This window comes from Nilaparvata lugens, chromosome 6, assembly GCF_014356525.2.
Source record: "Nilaparvata lugens isolate BPH chromosome 6, ASM1435652v1, whole genome shotgun sequence".
NCBI lineage: Eukaryota > Metazoa > Arthropoda > Insecta > Hemiptera > Delphacidae > Nilaparvata > Nilaparvata lugens.
In genome coordinates, this window is record NC_052509.1 from 43225890 (window position 1) to 43247590 (window position 21701).

Genomic DNA, 21701 nt, shown 5'->3' on the forward strand with positions numbered 1-21701 from the left:
CACTATTTCGTGTAACCTACAGAATATATTAATTGTTAAGAGCAGCAAAACATGCTCTGTAATATTGTAAAAAATGCAAGATTCCGATTAAATTGAGTACAATCAACAGCTTGAAACAATTAAATGCATTCAAACATTTACAGATACATTGTTGCAAATATTTTTTCATTAGACCTACACTACTATTTATTTCACTCTATCTACTGTGGATGATATGGAATTTTTTATCACAATACTGTTTCAATTGAAATAAAATCTCCATCAGAAATAAATCGATACACTAAAAAGTACCAACAATTATTCTAAAATAAATGTTATAATATAGTATTGAGATTGTGATAATATTTTAAATGAAACGTATGCATGATGGGATGGTCCATGGTAATAATAATATTAGTCTGATATTTAGAGTGCTCAGCTTGAAAGATGACCATGGCAGTAATCCAATTTTGTTTTTACATATTTTCCGATTGAAATAAAAAAATAATCTTAATAAAAATCCACGGAATAATTCAGTAAATCTATCTTAATATCGTTTTTAGTTTTTCATTGAATTGACATTGCATGCCACTTTTACAAGGTGCGCCAGAGAAACTTACTTATTTGAAAAAATCCCGTGCGTTGAATTGGTCGTGTAGACGGGCAGGAGGGGGCGCATCTGGAGGGGAAAGTTCTCAAGTTTATCCTCCCTCAAGTAAATAGCCATCATGCTCTGGTCTAGAGAGTAGCGGGCCTTCGCATTTGAGAGCTTCTTTTCTAATGGTCAATCACCTTCCGCGCTCGATTTGAAATTCCTCCCCACAGACTCGTTCCTAGCCATAATTTGATTTTGTTGTGAGTTAACTCATTTCAGGAGTGTGGAAGTGTCGCTAAACCCAGAAATGGACTTCAACAAACTATCAGAGCTCCAGAAAATATCAAAAGAGTGAGGCAGTCAGTTGTGCGTTCTACCCGGCATTCGGCTCACAAACACGCAGCTGCTATGACAATTTGTGACTCCACTGTTCGACGAATTTTCCATGAAGACCTTCAACTTCATCCCTATAAATTGGCTGTTGTTCAAGAATTGACTGAACGCGATTTTGTTTCTCGTCAAAATGCATGTGATAAATGCTGATTGACAACCTGCCTGAAGACGCGGTCATATTTTTCAGTGACGAGGCTCATTTCCACTTGCGTTTCCTCAATGCGATTTTTTATGGAGTTATTTGAAATCTCTGGTTTATGTCGATTGACCACGGTACCATAGCACACCTCAACAACAACATTCGCGACACCATTGCCAACATACCGATTTATATACAAAATTTCAAAAATCGACTTCATCAGTGCATGCTCAATGGGGGTCGCCATTGGTCTGATGTCATTTTCAAGACTGCATGAAAAAATTGAGATATTGTATTCTCATGTAAAAAAAGATTAATACACTATCTAAAGTACTTTCGTTTTTATTCACCTTTCGAATGAGTAAGTTTCTCTGGCGCACCTTGTACTTTTAATTATACATAGCCTATGTGATAAGTGATTGTGCTAGGACTTAATTCATCTGCATCTTACTACAATTATTATAAATATCTTCTCAGTTCTATACATAAATATTTCTCCCAAGAAAGAATTTATAATCTGAATTTTTTTCTGCTCTATTGGAGAAAGTTTGTAAATTACGTGGCAAGATTAGCTAAATATACACATATATAGAATAAATGTTGAAGAAAACATTTTGTTGACCAGAATAACAGTTGAATATTTAATCCTACTCAACAATAACTATATAATTATGAAAAGTTAGTGTGAAATGTTTGCTCAGTGTTTTCCATGTAATTAGTTTTATAAAATATTCAAAACATTTTCTTAACTCAACCTCCCGACAGAGGATACAGATTTACATTAAAACCAGACTATCAGGTTATCAGGTGTAGAATAGACAGTCATTGGTTTGAAAACTAACGTCAGTTGTCGGAGTTCTAGCTTCTTCTACTCGCAAGATGTGCTAAAAATACATACGTTTGCTGTTTTAATGACTTTTTCAAATTAATGGTGCGCTAAGGCTGTTAGTATTTCTGATTTTTTTCTCCTAGTATTTTGACGCTCGCAGTGCCCAGGTAAGCGATGACATGTCAATGCCCTTCATCCATTCCAATTTTAGCTTTTCCTGACTGCCGTCAAAGCTAATATTACTTCAACTTCTAAATCTTTTTCAATATTATATTAAGAGCAGTTCTGATCTCGGCTGATAATTTATGTACATGATGACAAGCTGAGTCGTTAGTCCTGCGTATAATTGATTAGACATGCTAAGTATTTAAATATCTGGAAAAACGTTGAATGAATATACGGAAGTGTCTGGTTTGTAAAAGTGAGGGACGTTTCTCACCCAATTATAAAAGTGATCAGCTTTTATTCAGGTAACATTCGTTTATTCAAGACCCAATTGAAATCAGAAATATGAATGGATGACAAACAAGAGGAACAATAGTATATTTATTAAAAATATATATTCTTGTTGCAATTCAAACTTTAATAATTCTTTCCATTATCAGTCAAGAGATTAAGAAATGTAAAATGCAAATTCATTTTCAATTTGAAATCAAAGCTTGAGAGGATGTCATTGGCCAGTTACATAGATAGATAAATGACTTTTATTTACACCTTACAATAAAAGTGATGTGGGAGAAGTTGAGGCAATAAGAGCCCCCTCTTCCACTTGACCCACAAAGCCAGGATTTATGTTATACAGATGGCTAGTGGCATTGTTTGAGCAATAATTGAAAAAAATGATATCATGATAGGATAAGCATAATATTTAATCGAAAATAACTTCATTATAACTATTGATAAATTAATTCAATGTCAATAGGCAATGATGGATAACGAATAAGGCAACCTAAAATAATGAATATTATTGAGAATTTTGTTAATCAGTAAGGAATAAAAATAATAATATTGTTTGATGCATCAGCGCAAAAGGTCATTTGTTGATGCAATAATGAATCATTTTATGATAATGGAAAATACGTATGAAATCATTAGAATACTTTGTTTTCAAACGTTAACCACTTAATTTAATTCCTTTAATGGCGTGCATGTTGAGTAAGTTATAAGTATTATAAGTTTGAATATCACAAAGGTGGTTTTAGGGCTGTTTTCAGTTTCATAGTATATTTTTTAAATAACAATTCACAACATTTTCCAAGTGCAAATTTCAATTTCAGATTAGCATTACATTTAAAATGTTTGTATAACATTTATTCATCAAAATTGAGAGTGGGCTCGAAGCGTTGATCCAAAAAGATAAGGAAAGAAGCATCACAATACTTAAAGGAAATAATTGAATTCACATAGGTACTAATGTATCAATGAGTATTAAATATTATTACTTATATATTAATTCCAGTAATATGGGGCTGATTGTGAATATTACTTTGAATCGAATTCTCTTATTAATGAGTCTTTATTAATATTATTATTACTAATAGTTTAACCCAGTAACATGTGACATTGTGGATGAGTATTTTAATTGTTTAGTAATGAACAACAGGTGTTTTATAACAGAAGCGTCCATCATGTTATTTCTAATCATTAATCATATCAATCACATGTCTTATCAGAGAGTGCATTAACAAGTATTGATTAGCTTTGACCGTTAATAATTATTAACAGATTGCTATTCAATTTTTTTATAAGTATTAAAATATTTAAAGTAAATAATTAAAAATATGAAAGTATTGTAGTTTCAAATTAGTTTAGAAAGAAGTAAGTACTAGTATTTAGAGGCGTATATCATGACTAGGCTCTCATCGGTGGAAGGTTTACTCATACTTCGAATGACGGCCCGTTTATTTCAAGATTCTGACAAGGAAACGAATGTGAGTAATCGGGGTGATTAAGAAGCTTATTTGTGAGGCTGGTTAAATGCTTTAGAAACTATGTTAGTGAAAGAGCGCGGGCGCATGAGTTGTAAAGTGACGGGCGGCAAAAGAGAATTGAGGTTCAGCATTTTGGTGACACTATTTTCAGATAAGAGATGTCTTTGTTTCTGTCGCCGCCGCATTGGGAGCAGAGCAGAGCAGTCAGCGGCCACTGGATTCTTGCTTGACAGCCAAAATATTCCTAGTCAAGGCAAAGCAACCAGCTACCGTGTAATCGGCTCAGCCAATGAAGAATCTCAATGAAATCTGATGCAAAAATAGCATCAATAAATTTGTCCCGATTTTTGTTATTGGTTTAGTTTGAATGCATCCTTTCATAGTTCACAGAAATAATACAAGATTTGTTAATTTTACAGTGATTCTAAATTTAAAATTGTACTGTTATAATTGCTATTTATATTTGTTATACTGAAATGTATATTTAAAAACGTATGGTAATTCATGTATGTGTGACATGGCCAACTGTAGGAACTGTAGGTACTATTTCTATAGTGAGAACGTAGTGGCCACGTTATAATGGCAGCATTTGATTAGCATTGGTGTTGCTTGTCTATCATTCGACAAAGCAGATAGTGCTTTCCTTTTTTGGATCCGGAACGTTGCCAGATCGTTTTCTAACAATGTAGAAATATAATTGACAAAATATTTTTATCTCAATTATTATAAAAATGTATTATAAAATCATTGAAACATATATATTGACGAATAAAATATAATTGATTATTTTAAACAAGAATGAAAAGTTAAATTAGATCTGATATACCGGTATCTTGTATAGAAGGCAGTGGAAAGGCAGAAAATCGGCAACGCTGTTGCTCTATGTTGCCCTAATGTCCACTGACATTATAACGTGTAACTCACTATAGTATCTATCGGTTAATGAATATTTCTATTTCTATTATTATCAGGATTTTATCCAAACTACATTTGAAATTTGAATGTTTTATATGACTTCTTTAATAGCTTAGATTTGATCTATTTCTTACGAAGCCAAATATTCTATTTCCAATTGAATTAGTTATCCAACCTATCTATTCCTATTTTTCTTAATTGAAAGCATGATGATGGACACAAGTTCATAAATTTTCCCATTTTTAGTCACGATGAATTCTTTCCAATGTAGTATAGTTAAGTAGGAGCAATATTGGATATTGAAAATCACTCACCCTTTGTCTAAGTTCTCGTTCGGACTCCAAGTCTTCCTGCAGGAGACGGATCTTATCCTGGAATTAAAATGATATAATTGATAAACATAGGAAATTCTGTATCATTCTTGTCAAATTCATCAATCATCAAGAACTCGTATTAAATAAATTCATTATAAAGATTGAGCATTCAGTCATCTATTGCATATTTTGAGTGTAAATTTGAAGAATTTAAATGGAGGGTTAAAATGATGAATTGTATTATTAAAAACTTCTTTTAACGTGTCGAGAACCTATTGAATCTTATTTGAGTTGAATCTTTAATATACTAATTATTCTTGTGATAATAATTCTAATAATTCTCTTTCATTGACTGCGAGTGTAAAAACAATCGATCGTTTAAAATAATTTATTGATTTGACTGTTGAAGGAATTTTGTTTTCTTAATTTGATCTCAAATGAAGCCTTTCACATAATCCTAAAAAATGTATATGATGAATTGAAAAAATATAAGGAACAAAAGGCACATCAGTGTTTGTCAAGTCGGACTTGACAAAGTTCAAACTTAACTGTCGTAAATTTGTTACACTTTAATAAGGATGATGATACAATAACTTTGTGTTATTCATCTTCAAATAATTTATACAACAAAACAAGAGTATGAGAAACCATAGTATAAAATGAATAATCAACAAAACGAACTTATACAGGATAACAAGAAGTTTTGTATTGTGCAAAATTTTGAAATATTCGCAAATAGCCTACTATAAATAAAAATCTCATTTTCTTGACCCCAATTTAAACCACTATTCGGCTGAAAAGTGGGTATTCATAATAGAACCAACTTTCTTCGCAGAAAGCAGCAAGGAAATAGGATTGTAAAGTGAGCTTTCAACAAGCAACTGATTTTTTTCCAGTCTAAACGCGGGCGTCTTTGTAAACATACAAGTCTCAATAAATTGAGATCTATTTCGGTTGGTGGAATAGTGCACGCTGAGATTTTCAGTGCGGTTATTTATATTCCAAAAATATTTCAACACTCACTTGAGCTCTGAAGATTTTTGACAGTGGAAACTTTTGAGCTGCGTTTGTTTGAGTCATTCTCAGCGTCAACACTCAGCGGTCATCATTTATTTATAGTGTCGTCAGTATTATTCATATGGAATTTGCGAAGCGCGAAATCAACTTCAAAGATCAATACGATTATGAAAAGTGCAGTCAAATGGAAACGGTATTTTGAATATAGTTTTAATTTTTAACTTTCACATATATGAAGATGAAAATTTAAAATATGATGGTCAATGGAGATCGGTCATGAAATAAAAAGTGTTATAAGTGGTGGACATTCATCATTTAGTCATTCATCTTAGTCATGAAGACTCCAAATATTCAAAACAAATTATCAATCTCGGTAGTTGTCTTCTATTTTCAATAATTTCATATTTTAAATCTCGGTAGTTGTCTTCTATTTTCAATAATTTTTAACATTAAATCAGTTTTTGAGACATGAAATGGACCATAATCAATAATGGGAAAATTGGAGATGTAGTTATTCACAAAAGAATTGGTCACGCTTCCACTCACTAGACAAGGAATTATTCTGGGATACAGATTTTTTGTCCGACAAGATATTCTCATTCAGTGCGTTCTCCTGTAGACCCACCTTGATCTTGAACTTGCTGTAAATTAATCACCAACACAGGTATCGTTTTTACTTTCAGATTACTAATACTACTATTAAAACACTCAAAACAACTATCATAAACATAATAAATGTTCATAAGTCGTACCGTTTATTGGTTTTTATTTACACTTAACATAGTTTGTTTCAATTATCAGCCTTGAATAATATTTTAGTACTTGAAAAAAAGCTGATGATGAAGAGATACCGCTCTTTCAAACATTAATCGAAATTTTTAGTCTTGTAAGCTCTTACAAGATGTTATTTTTCATTTTTTACTACTTCCTATTCTTTTCAGAGTGAGATATGCAAAGACTGGGAGTTTTTGAAAGAAAGGTGGTGGGAAGAATTGTGAGCCCTGTTTTCGAGAATGGTCTTTGGGGAGGAAGAAAAATTTTGAAATAGAGAAGTTCTTAAACAATCAAGACATTGTACGGTTTCTTTAAGCTGGCAGAATAATATGGATGGGACATATGACAAGAATGGGAGATGAAAGAGTAGTGGAATGTGTATGGATGGAGAGGATATACAACAGAAGAGAATAGGTTGACCGAGAAATAGGTGGATAGATGATGTGGAACGCGATCTAAGGATGCTTGGAGCTCGTAACTGGAGGAGGCAGGCCGAGGATCGAGGCAGATGGAGAGGCTATGGTTGTAAACACCAGTCGAGCTGAGGAGTAAGTAAGTATTCTTTTCAGCGTTAAATGCAATTCTATGGGAAAAATTGGAAGCAACAGCAAAGCTGATTTCATTTCTTTTAATGCAACTCCAAATCTGCGTACGTAGTTTAAATTCTTGTTAGAATTCAATTTCACTTGGGTTTAAAATTAATACATTTCTGAGCAAATTTCTTGAAAATAAGTTAGGTGTTTGAGCTAAGCTAGTTTTTTGTTAGATCTGGGTCATCTCTTTTTCGGTCTATTTAAAGGAGCATTGGTAGCTCCGGGCACTGAGCCACACTTCTGCAGCTAGGGCAATCAAGTTTCGCTCACTTCTTCTCCTCATTCTTCAAGTGTTTTCTCTCCTACTTCATAAGTTTGCAGTAACCTCCTACTCTACTCTTGCAATAGGACTTTAACTATCGGTTTAAGCAGCAAAATCCCATGGATTGAGCAAACAAAAGGTTATGTAACAGTACACTGGAAAATCAAGATTATGCCTATTCTCTGTTTGCTTTTATGTTTTCTTTCTTTTTCAATGTTAAGTTACGATGTTTTTTATGTAATAGATGGAAATTTAAAACTTTAATCCAAATTCCATGGAACTTCTCAACAATAAATTCTTGAAATTCCAATAATCATGACTTGAATTTAATTATTGAATAATGATACAATGTTGATATTTAATCAGCCAATTATTAACAGTTGACTTGATACTATAGATTTGTCAAAAAATATCCTTTACTAGCTGGCTCGGCGGACTTCGTACCGCCAAATAGCTTAATGCATCTCATGACAAACTTTAGCTGGATGCACGATGTAGCATTTAATTTATATAGATAATTTTCCAACTACAAAATAAATAATTTACTAAAAATCAATTAATTCTGAACACCGAAGACAGCACAATTATTCGGAACAAAGCAATGTCTTTAGAGCATGTAAGTCTTTAACCTGAGGCCGCACTGCTGGATGGTTACACACAGAATTTTGCTTTTAGTCGGGGCGTTTAGAATAAAATACATGGGCGGTTATGGAGCAGCACACACTCTTGTCTACTATATACCAACAGCTGTTGGATGACGCAATGATTATAACAGCTGATTCTTATTTCTGTGTGTGGCCAGCTCACAAATCCTCTCCCATAAGGATTACATGTAAACTTTGAAGGACCATAGGAAAGAGTCCTAAAATAGGATTATAAATTTGATAGGCCATAAACCTGGTCCTGAACATAATGAACACAACCAAAAAAAATCTTCGAATTCGGTGCACACATAAAAAAGTTATTGAACGTCAAAATTTGAGGCTCGATTTTTATTTATATAGATTCGAGCCTTGCTGTGAGAAATACAACTGACACTTTCAATAAATAATAATAAAATGTAACTTATTCATGTGTATGAGTAGAGGTAGCAGAACAATGAACTGCTACAATCTTCAATAATATTTATTTACAAAGAGCAAGTAACTCGAGCCAGTTCTGTTAAGAGAAAAAACGGAAATTGAAAATAAAGAATGAGATCACGACCAGTATGTCAAAATGGTTTCAATTCTAAGATTTAATGTTAATGTTGGAAAGTTTTACACTACAAACTACCCTAATCATTTTATTTTTATTTTTAGTCATAAGTCAAGTCCTAAAATTCAACAATTATTGAAGAAGTTCAACAATTCCTGTATACATAAGGTAGCTGTTTTTTTCTAATAATATAATAAAGGAAATAATTGGCTTATACACGTACGGGATAGGAAATTCACTATGGCGCAAAATCACGTCTGAACTACTAGGCTGATTAACTTGAACTTTTGCATATCGATTATTAATTTATCGAAAATGGTTATAAGCCTATTTTAAATTCTTCAAGATTTCAGTAGGTCAAGTTTTCAGTTCGCCATGTTTTTAATTGGACCCTTGCATAGCACGGGTTACCTGCTAGTTAAAAATAATTTTTTAATTGACTAACTTTTTCTATCATCGGGTAAAATCGATTATTTATAATAAATTACGCATTTTTATGGTGAATTTAAGAATAGTAAATTTACATCTATGAGTTCAGAAATTTTTTATTATTATTATCATACCTATGCTGGATTATTATATTAATACCTATGCAAAAATTGAGAAAAAATTTATAGTTTTGATCAATTTATACTAAATTGAATCAACATGTCGTATATTCTACTACATTTAACATGAACATTCTTAATTAAAAGTTTCAAATTTATTGATGTTCAATCACTGAAATGTTGAAAATTATGTGGTTGATATCAAATTATTAGGATTCAGAAATATTTCAAAAAGAGATAAAGGTAGTACTACTACCCTTAGCAATGACTGTAACCGTTAAACCAATACTGAACACACACATTTCATGTACGTCACTTGAAATTGAAGATAAATGTGTTTAAAGTAAGTGATGATCAGAATTAAAAATGAAAATAACGAAGAGGTGAGATGAAGAACGTCTAGGTCCGCTAAGTTTGGACGGTGTCGTCATCAAAACATAAATAGAACTACTGAAGAAGGACGCTACACTTACATTTCGCTATTGCTTTGCTAATCCCAAGTTACTCTGGTTAAACATTCATAAAAAATATTAATATCCTAAGGTGATCTAAATTTGTATAATATAATAGTTATGAATAATGGAAGATGAGCAATCTTCTTGAATAACTAAAGAAGTTTTCAATAAATAGAAGTCGGAGTGATAGGGTAGAAGATGAAATCATGAACAACGACGAAAATGTATTATTTTTGTATCGATACGTAGCTTAAACTCGTGCATCCACACAATGTGAGCGTTATAAACTTATAATCAATATCACATAAATACAGGGTTGGGCAATGAAGTATGGAGGATTTTGAATAGCTGCTACATACTTATTTTTCAACGAAAATCAAATTATTTTTTTCAGTATGTACCTTGGATGTTGTCATTTTGATAATTAGAGAGGAAAAAATTGTAGTAGAGTTGATTATGTTCGAAAATAACATCTCTTAAATGACGTCCGTTTTCATCCATACAATTCTGTAGACATTGTGAGAAGTTGTCCATACTCTTCTGAAGCGTTGCTCATGAAGCGTCGCTCGAATTTCTTATGTTATTATCCACTCAGGGCTTCAAGTGTAAGTGTTTTGCATGTATACAAGTGCCTTTAGCTATCAAATAAAAAAAATAGTCATTAGGTCCGGTAACCAAAGATTCCACTCCACACTTCCATGGAACGAGATGAGGCATCCCGGCGTCCTTGCAAGGTCTGTCTTAGAAATTCTATAGTTTCTCTGGATGACATGTTGTAACCATTCAATATTGAGGTGTAATCTTCTCAATTGCGGCAGAAAAAATCATACAACATTCTTAGATAACATTCTGAATTGGTAGTTGACGTTTTCTTGACAAGTGACGAAGGTCCATCATGAAGTTTCGATTAATGCCTCATCAAACCGTTAATTATTTATAATGCTACAAAACCAGCAATTACAAACAAAAACACCCAATCTTCAACCACCAAGGTTCCCTCCACGGCATATATGGCAATATTATTTCCTGCACGGCACTATGTCACCAACTTCTCACAACGTCTACAGGGGTGTTTCGGCAAAAACGGACGCCATTTCGTAGGCCTACATAATTAATTTTACTACTATTTTTTACTCTCTGGTTATTAAAATGACATCATTTGAAGTTCAAACTAGCAGATAAGAAATTTGATTTTGTTCAAAAATGAGTTTGTAATAGCAATTCCAAATCCTCCATACTTTATTGCCCAACCCTGTATTAATACCAATCAATACTTCAGGTACGGCTACACACACTGGAATTAAACTGCTTCATCATTTCAGAAGCAAGCAATAATTATTATTGTCTGCCCAATAAAAATGAAAAGTGCACCAATTTGCAGTGCGTCTGGCCTATTTCCATTTCATTTTAGTCAACCCATATTGGCGCGGCATTTCATGCAATAATTTGCGGATACTGCCTTAAAGGCCATACGTGTGTAATTATTCTACTCTTTCAACTAATTTTTCGAAATACATCATATTCAAGTTTGTAGAAAGAATAAAGAAAAATTTAAGTACTAAATAGATAAATCTAAATATTTTTTTATTTCTATTCAAGAGTAGCCCTAACGAAAAAAGATAATTAAGTTTGTAGCTATGATGGAATATAAGTTTGTAGCTATGCTCATTGCTGATGTAGGCCTATGGATGTGTGTTATGTATGGATTGAAGTTGAAGTGTTCGATGTAGTGAAAATACTTGTAATGCTTCTAGACAGCAGGCTCACTTTCGAGTTTCATGTAGAAAATCTTATCAGTAAAATCTCAAGAAGTATATTCTTATTGCGCACTATAATCAAGATTACTCCACCTGGTACAGGAAAAACTTTATACTACTCCCTAATTATTATATTCGTATTTGTATTACGGCAATAAACTCTGGGGTAGCGCCAGTAAAACAAATTTAGATAAGACTTTCTCATACAGAAAAAATTTGTCAGATGCCTTGCTGGACATGAATTTGGCCAATCTTTCGAGACTAAGTGTATTCTGACTGTGCATTGCATCTATATTTATCAACTACTCTTGCGAACATTTTTCATAATACAATAAAGGAAAGAATTGGCTTACACATGAACGGGGTAAGAAATTCACGTCTGAACTACTCAAATGATAAACTTGAAATTTGCATATAGATTCTTAATTTATAGACCTATTTTAAATGATTCAAGATTCCAGTAGGTCCAGGTTTCAGTTTGTCAAGTTTTTAAATAGACCCTTGTGGAGCAAGGGTTATCTGATAGATAATAAAGAAAAGTTTTCAAAAACTCACAGGTTCACCAATACAATACTAAAGGCAAGGGGAATTTGTTTGTTGTCTCAAATAGGTTGAGGCTTTTTGAGAAGAAGTCGAGTTATATGGGAGTCAAGCTCTGCAATCACCAGCCATCTGCAATCAAGGGTAGAAATCGCCGATATTTCAAAATAGATGTCTTTTCTTTTTTGATAAAAAGGGTATTTTATGAAGTTGAATTTCTTGATAATGAAACTTAATAATAATATAAGAAAATTTACCTATCATTCTGTTATTATACATGAATTATGTAGTGGCCTTCTGTAGCAGAGGTACATGCTTTATGTTTTGATTTGTTTATATTTTGACGGTGCACCATTTGATACAATCAACTTTCACTAAAACAATGTGTAAATAAAAAAATTGATTGGTTGATTTTAGAATTATATTGTACTAGTTTTATCGAATGACAAATGAAGATAATGTTTTCTTGTAATATTTCATCACTGTATTATGGAAAGATCCAGACTTATACTCTAATACTCCAAGTATAAGTTCACCACATGGACCAAGTTTATGTTTTTTTTAGAATTCGTGTTATACATGATCTTTATTATAGATAGTCAAGTCACGAGAAAAAGCTTGGTCCCAATATTATAGCCGCTCCAATTCCAAGCTCTTCCGCGTGACTTGACTATCTATAACAAAGAGTTTATTTATGATAAATATAATAGATGACTCGCATGGATTAATCTGAAAGCTGACCTATTGCTTTACCTGTGAACCTTAGCTTGGCTGAAGTAAGAAGCAGCTGAAGATATAAGAGCATGAAGTGCATATGAAGTGTTTCACAAGTAATTTTGCCTCAATTATAATAGTTCAATCAGGAATTAATTGAAAAATGGTGATAATTTATTTCAAAGCATATGAAATAGCTTGAATCTAATACAATAATATCAATAGGTTTTATGCTTCAAATAGAAACTGGTCTTATTGGATTGTTGGTAAATTCAAAGTAACAACTCATATTGATATTACGGTTATAGCAATAACATCAGAGTACCTTATAGCAATATTAGAGGTTAACAATCACTATTAGGAACCTGTGATATTGGAGGACTGTAAGAGCTTTACAATAAAGAAAAGTTTCTTAGTACATCGACGTAAAGATGAAACTAAAGAGGCCCAAAATATTTATTTTTTATTTGGATTGAATGCTGACGATTACAATGTCAAATAATTTCAACGGAGTGTATGGATGGAATTATAATTCATCCTCAATAACATTGAATGGATTGTATGATTGAATGTGAAATGTTGCGTTCTACAATATTTAATAACTGGAGAAAAATAAAAGGAACTAAGTTTTTAAACAAAAACGAAAATGAGTTGATAAGAAGGTTGTAACAACAATGTATAGGAAATTTGGTTTGTGGATTTTCTATGATAAAATAGGTTAAATAAAACTGGATGAATGATTAGATGTTTTAATGTAGAAATGACAAAATTGAACTGCGAAAATATTAAATAATATGATACAATTAATAAACAAACTATAATCAAGTTGAAAGCAGGTTGTTAATATTACAGGTGGCAAATATCAGGTGATTCGCCACAAATGCAAGCTAGAGAGAGAAGGAAGACAATATTGAAGACCGTACAATGTTGGTTGGCTCAGTTTGAGAACGTTTTCTCATGCCTTGAAACTTCGATGATTACGATCGATATTGTATTGATACGAGAAGAAGTGAAAATCTCACTATCATTGGTAGTGCTTAGATAATTATCAAGATACAACTTTCTAACAGATAAAAGCTAATAAATCTTCATGTAACCTCTTGGATTTGAATCAGGATGGAAGTGAAAAATAAACGAAATAAATAATAATTCAAAAGTTATTGACTAGTAGTTCTGTGAACAGTAGACCTCACGCAGTATTCTCATCCACAAGTACCTGATGTCAACTGTTTTAAATGTTAACAGAATCAGTTCACGTTTGAATTTGTATTCCATAATTTATTATTATTTATGTTAATTTAAACAATGAATAGAATATATTTCTATTCCAGAATTCATATAATATTCATCCAGTTTCGTGATAATCTTTCCTTCTAATGAGAATTAATTTTTTTCAATCAAAAATATTATAATTTCTTCAGCATTATTTAGTTCATTTGATAATCTTTAATCATCTATTAAATTAGTTTTTTTCGAATGCGAGAATAATGATACTGATGGACACGCATAATAATACCATGACTGCAAAACAAAATATTGAAACCAAAGACCTTAAAGCTGCGATTAGACCAAATTTATTAACAAAATGTTAATAACTCAATCCTTATAGATTATATTAGATTGAACTTAACTTATCATACACATGATGAACATGTGTGTTTGTCAACTTGCGTTCAATCTAATAGAATCTATAAGGATTAAGTTATTAACATTTTGTTAATAACTTTAATGTAAACCCAGCTTAAAGATGCATACCTCTTCAAGGTCTTTGATTGAAACTATAGACCTTATATAAATACAGTAATAGACTGGCTTCTCCACACATCTGTGTAATCACTTGTCAGCTGAATTATGATGAATAATTCTATAGTCTGATTTTACTTTCCTTGCCCTATTACCATAGGTAAGGAAAGTATTGCTTTCCGAAAAAATCTGGTGTGGTACACTCACACAACTTTCCTTGCTCATTGAACTGTAAGCCTCATTCTCAAACGAGAATAATTTAGGGGAATAACATCATGACAATTATTGGCGGCAACATATTATTTGCAACTACGATCAGACTACTGTATATGTGTATATATAATTATTGTTTTCAGAGTACTTTTTCCTTCGTGTAAATTGTGAAATTAGATGATTTTTTTTTAAAGTCGTCAAAACAGCTGTTCTACAGATGAAATATCTTGACTATGACTGTGTACTTTTTATAAACTGCTCTACCTACCTACCTACCTCATGCACGAGATGGAGGTTACAAAGTCCATTTCTCAAGGATAGGGTGGACCCCCAATAGTTTCCCAGGAAAAAGACTCATGCCAGTTAATAGATCTGATAAATAATTATACAGGGTATGAATTTGAAAAAAATCGTTAGAGCCGTTTTTGAGAAAATCGTGAAAAACATGGTTTTTAGTCATTATTCGCCATTTTTCTCAATAATATTACGGAGCTCCTGAAATTTTCCCAGAAATGAGACTCATGCCAGTTGATAGGGCTTATAGATAGCTATCTATGATATAAATTTGAAGAAAATCGTTAGAGCCGTTTTCGAGAAAATCGTGAAAAACATGGTTTTTTCGTCATTATCCGCCATTTTTCTCAAGAATATTACAGAGCTCCTGAAATTTTCCCAGAAATGAGACTCATGCCAGTTGATAGGGCTTATAAATAGCTATCCATGGCATAAATTTGAAGAAAATCGTTAGAGCCGTTTTCGAGAAAACCGTGAAAAACATGGTTTTTTCGTCATTATCCGCCATTTTTCCGCCATCTTGAATTGAATTTTATTGAATTTCTTATTGTCGGATCCTCATGGTATAAGGACCTTAAGTTTAAAATTTCAAGTCGATCGGTTGATTAGGAATGGAGTTATCGTGTTCACAGACATACACACATACACACACACACACACACACACACACACATACACACACACACACACACACACACACACACACACAGACCAACACCCAAAAATCATGTTTTTGGACTCAGGGGGACTTGAAACGTATAGAAAACTTGAAATCAGGGTACCTTAATTTTTTTTGGAAAGCAATACTTTCCTTACCTATGGTAATAGGGCAAGGAAAGTAATAAAAAATTAAGGTACCCCAATTTGTAAATTTCTATACGTTTCAAGGTCCCCTGAGTCCAAAAAAGTGGTTTTTGGGTATTGGTCTGTATGTGTTGAGGTACGTATAGACTGTCGCTCTGCTCCGCAACCGAACGTCACTCCAGCAGAGCGATTGATGATCGACCGGCGAGCAACAGTGGTTCGACCGGGGAACGCGAGAAGATCTAACATCTTCCGTAACGTTCATGATGGGTGCGTGGGCGGTGCGACTGTGGTTCGATGGTGGTACGAGGGCGGTACGAGGGAGAAGCGTGCTCGGTGCGGGTTGGAAGCACGAATATGTGTACGCAGCTTTGTATGTGTGTGTGTGTGTGTGTGTGTGTGTGTGTGTGTGTGTGTGTGTGTGTGTGTGTGTGTGTGTGTGTGTGTGTGTGTGTGTGTGTATGAGTGTATGTGCGTCTGTGTACAAGATATCTCATCTCCCAATAAACGGAATGATTTGAAATTTGGAACTTAAGGTCCTTACAATATAAGGATCCGACACGAACAATTTCGATCAAATTCAATTAAAGATGGCGGCTAAAATGGCGAAAATGTTGTCAAAAACAGGGTTTTTTGAGATTTTCTCGAAAACGGCTACAACGATTTTGATCAAATTCATACCTCAATTAGTCATTGATAAGTTCTATCAACTGCCATAAGTCCCATATCTGTAAAAATTTCAGGAGCTCCGCCCCATCTAGGCAAAGTTTGATTTTAGATTCCCAATTATCAGGCTTCAGATACAATTTAAGCAAAAAAATTCAAGTGGAAAAGATTGAGCATGAAAATCTCTACAATTAAAGTTCAGTAAAATTTTCACCTAAAATTGAAAATAAGCTCGAAATTTGGGAAAATGTGATTTCTTCAATTGCAAACTGTTGACAACTGTTGATTCTATTAAATCATTCACTATGAAGAGATAGCAGAGCTCGTGTGTCTATAGCGTTATTGTCCTGTCACCAGCTGGCTCTGATCTTTGAATAGTAGTAGACTTGAGATGCGCGGGAACACTAGCGTCAGGTGATCAATTTTCATAACGGCAAGGAAAGTTGTGTGAGTTCACCACACCAGATTTTTTACTATAATATTGGCGTATGAAGGAGGCTCTTTTTCCTTTTATATTATCCTTGAAATGCAAAATTTAAAAAAACCTTGTATATACGTCGACGCGCAATTTAAAAAGGAACATACCTGTCAAATTTCATGAGAATCTATTACCGCGTTTCGCCGTAAATGCGCAACATATAAACATTTAAACATTAAGAGAAATGCCAAACCGTCGACTTGAATCTTAGACCTCACTTCGTTCGGTCAATTAAGGTACAATGTAATCATGTGATAAAAAATTGAAACAATCAATGAAAAGTTACTTAAATATATTGAAGAATCTATTATTACTATTATATTGAGGAATCTATTATTACTATTATATTGAGAAGGGTTCCTTCTAAGGGAATTTGAGTAAAGTACATACATTTGAGAAAGCTTCCAACAGTCTTAGTAGTTAGATAACAATAATTTAAGGCTTCAATTTTAATCAAGTAAGATTTTGAAATAAACACAATATTTTTCTTTTATACTTAAAATCAATGTAATTGGACTTAATTTTCATGAAAAACAAATATGAGGTTCCTGTTGAAAAGTTTCTTAATAACAAAAGTCAAAAGTTGACACAGAGACATGGAAATATGCTCTAGGATGGAAATCTCAAGAAAATCATAGAACTTTGCTCATGATACGAAAAATTTATTTGATGATGCAGGTGTGATTTTAGGAAAGATTTAATTGACAAAATCTCTTTTACTTGGTCCTGTTTAATCTACATTAAACTTTTTATGTTTGAATGATTTATTATGCCCAAAAATTCCTGATTATAATCAGGCATCAGTTATGATTGAGACACGAGAGCTCAACAGGTATTCAATGTTCAATCAAAAGGTATTCAATATCCAACTGGTATTTTTCACTTCGTTCAAGTAATATTTTTAAAATGTTTTGAATTATTGTACATTATTATTAAAAGGTATATCATATTGGTTTGTAGATAATATTGGAAAGTAGAAAGGTTTAGAACTTATTAACCTTGAATTAAAATACATCAATTAGGTTGTTTCTAGGCTTTTGTTATTATTACTTTGATTTGCTTAACAAATAGATTTACAACCCCATCCCATAGTTACACATCTAATACAAGAAAAAAGGAAGGCGAGATAGTAAAGCATTAAAAATGATTTATCAGATAGGATAAAATAAGAAAGCACTCAGAATAAGAACCGGCGTGTAGCTAATTTTGTTTTCTAGGGAAGTCTTATTAACAATAAACATCATTGAAAAATAGAAAATCCAGGATCAAGTTTCAAGTTGAAGAAAAGCTCAAGGACCAATTGGGAAGAAATATGAATTAGATTATACTAAACTTTGAGGTCAAGAAAGTGTATTAGTTCATGGTCAACCAGTTCATCAGAGTGGGAAAATAATCTTGAAATAATAATATTCCTGTAAAAAGAGTAGAGAGGTGCAAAAAGGACTAATTTCAGCTCTATTTCTCATATTTGAAACATCTTTTTAAAAACGGAGACAGATTATTAACAGGAAGCAGAATACACCAAGAAATTGAAAAAAATCAATGCATTTCTACATCTTTCAACGTATTATCGTATTGCAGCTTGGACCAATTGATGAAAATTCTCTCTGAAATCAATCCTGCCTCAGTCTCTATTTTTAAACTACGACCTACGTCATCACCTTCTGTAAGAGGCAATGACGGAGGAATTAGGACGCCGGCACTAGTCACAGTTCTAATGAAATTAAATTTTCTTTGCATTTCTGACCGATCAGCAAATTATACAATTTTTAAAATTATCAACTAGAAATTATCGTATTCAAAACAATTACTTTTATTGGTATAGTATTAGCCCGCGCTGGGCGATGCATTTCAACAGATAAATTTGTATGATATATTTATTTATTACATTACATTACGATTAGGCCTGCAATAAAGTTTTGGAAGACTTATATTCGACAGGTGATTTGACACACAATTAAGTCCTCGTTGATGTCCAATCAAATAATAAGGGACTGTGGTTTCTATTCCATCTCAGAATATCTCAAAATTAATGCGAAAGACATATTCTTAATCAAAACAATATTGCTTTCAAATTATTGAGAATGAGATTAAAATTCATCTCACATAAGAATGTGAGGTATTGTGATCAAACCGGAATGATTGCTTAGAAAATTGTTTTGTACCTGAGAAGTCTCTACTCATCAGAAAAAGTATATTCTCAAGAAACTAACACAAAAATTCATTGAAAGAGAATAAAAATAACTCAATATTTTATAAAGAAAAAGTCTTTGGATTTGTTTAATTTGGCGTGTGCCCAGTTCATATAATTTGTTAGCAAATTCTCAAATTATTGAAACATGGTGGCTTAGTAGTTTCATATTTATAATATTAGTGGCTTGTATTATAAATGCCTGTTTATTAACTTTAAACTAAATTATTGTTATCAAACTCAGGTGTTAAGGAGTTGATTAGAATATTTGGGTTGACTATCGATAGTTTGAGTATTAATAAAACAATGTTGATAACGCTTCAATTTTGGAAAAATCAACTACTGTATCAACTTGAGTTGGTATCGAAAATCATTATTCCAAGTGTTATTATTCAGAGGGAGTTCATCATTCAGCAGGCATCAAACTATTTTTCACATATCTATCATTTCACTCAATTTGGAACGTTGAAGTTTTAAAAAATCAGAGACACACGAAAATCACCCAAAAATTATAAATTTTTGGTCCTACATATCTATGACTCATTAACCTAGGTACTACCAAAGTTACCTCACGCATAGAAATTTCACACTTATTACGCTTCACTTTCTTATTGCATATCAACAGTCGTATATAGCTTACACATAGATTACACAGTATTATAGTCGTACAGCTTGCACATAGATTTTCACAATTTCAATTGTGAACAAAATTTCACAATTCCTAGCATCATACTTTTTCTATTCTACAGCATATTATTAGAGGTCTTTGAACGATCTTCATGTACGGTATATCCCATGAAATACTTTATTTTTTAGTGGAGAAACACTAATTTCAATAGTATCCATAATTAATAAAGTATTATGAAAGAGTTTAAACGATTTTTCAACACTATCTTCAGTTGATTTCTAGTCCAGGTCTTTTTCACCTATTTTTCAGCATACAGATCAATTTTCTGAAGGAGCTTTTCGCTCAAAATTCTGATTGAATTGTTCGTTTTGAAATTGGACGTCGCGAATGACCACAATTATAATGACGTTGTCTGATGGCAGGAATGGTATTATAGTTCATATCTATTTATCAAATATCAATTATAAAGTTTGAGTTTTTAAATGAATCACACTAGATTGAGGAAAAGTGTAGGAATTTACCTCGAGCCTGGAGAGAGCGCTCAAGTCGGCGGAGTACTCGATGCTGACATCAGCATTTCCACCTCCTGTCGAGCGGTAGGTATAGGACTTGGTCGTCTTCGTAAGAGACATGGTAGCGCGCACTAAATCTGATCAACAACAAAATCCCAACTGTCAGTCCTCAATGATGGACGCCCGGCACTTTGATCAGCGTCGAACAACAGCTGAGCGATTCTCCTGCTAACCACTGACTCAGCTCGAGTGTGCCTGTCTAAAGTCTCTAAGCAAGCTAGGTGTGGTGCGCGCGACCGTCTTAACAGAGACGAGGCTTCGCGTCGCGGCGACCGGCGTCGCAACCACCCCCTTCCCTGTTCACCCCTCCTGACTCCAAACACCGGCGCAGGCGCACATCGAACCTCCTGAATCATCCGCGCCTTCAATGACCATACATACTATTTTTGCGCTATAACTTTGCACTGAGTTTCCTGTTGTCATATCAATCACAAAAACATGCAACTAAAAAAAATACACATTCTACTGTTACAATATCATATCAACAGTTTCACACCCTTCCTAAGAACATTCAATACATATACCATAATCTAGGAAAATGCCAAGTATTGTCTGGAGTTTGTCCTCGACAAAGGAAGAAAGAGACAAAAAATGAACTGCCATATCACCCGGCCTCGTCTGCTAGTTCCGTGTTTATAATTAAATAGCCGACGCAAAAATCTGGTATTATTAGATCTGCTTTAAGTAACAAGGTCGACGTCGATGTAACGGTAATATCGATTTTGAATTTACTGGGGTGTATAGTAGGAAGATGAAGTCAAATTACAAGATGTCAGGAAATGCGCAACAGGAATAGAATAAGTTACAATAGTTATTAAATTGGTTGTTAACATAATGAGGAGTACAGCATCACAATATACAACGCATTTTAAACGCAAAAACTAAGATAAAATGAAAAAATGATTAAAATATGGATTGGAGGAATGTCAAAGGGGAGAGGAATTTTATACATATGCAAGACTCAAGCACAAAATGCATAAATGTAGACACTCTACCTTGAGTGAAGAAAAATAATATGGCGAGAAATAGGGCACATGATTGACAAAAATATGGTCACTTTACCCTTGCTTATGGAAAATTTGAATAAATGTATTGAGCCAACTTACATTTGATTCAAATCCTACTGATGGAAAGATCCTATTAATTGTAGGACTACAAAA

General features: G+C 33.0%; 1 protein-coding gene across 1 annotated transcript in view; it reads right to left on the reverse strand.

Moving 5' to 3' along the window:
• The window catches only part of LOC111049196 (paramyosin, long form), a 51315-nt gene extending 30159 nt beyond the window's left edge, over positions 1-21156 (reverse strand). Inside the window, exons 1-2 of the mRNA XM_039430846.1 lie at positions 20491-21156; positions 5096-5152 (exon numbers count right to left, since the gene is read on the reverse strand). Coding sequence (XP_039286780.1) covers positions 5096-5152; positions 20491-20601 — 168 coding nt within the window. The 5' untranslated portion in view covers positions 20602-21156. The remainder of the gene's footprint in view (positions 1-5095; positions 5153-20490) is intronic.
• Positions 21157-21701: the final 545 nt, after the last annotated feature.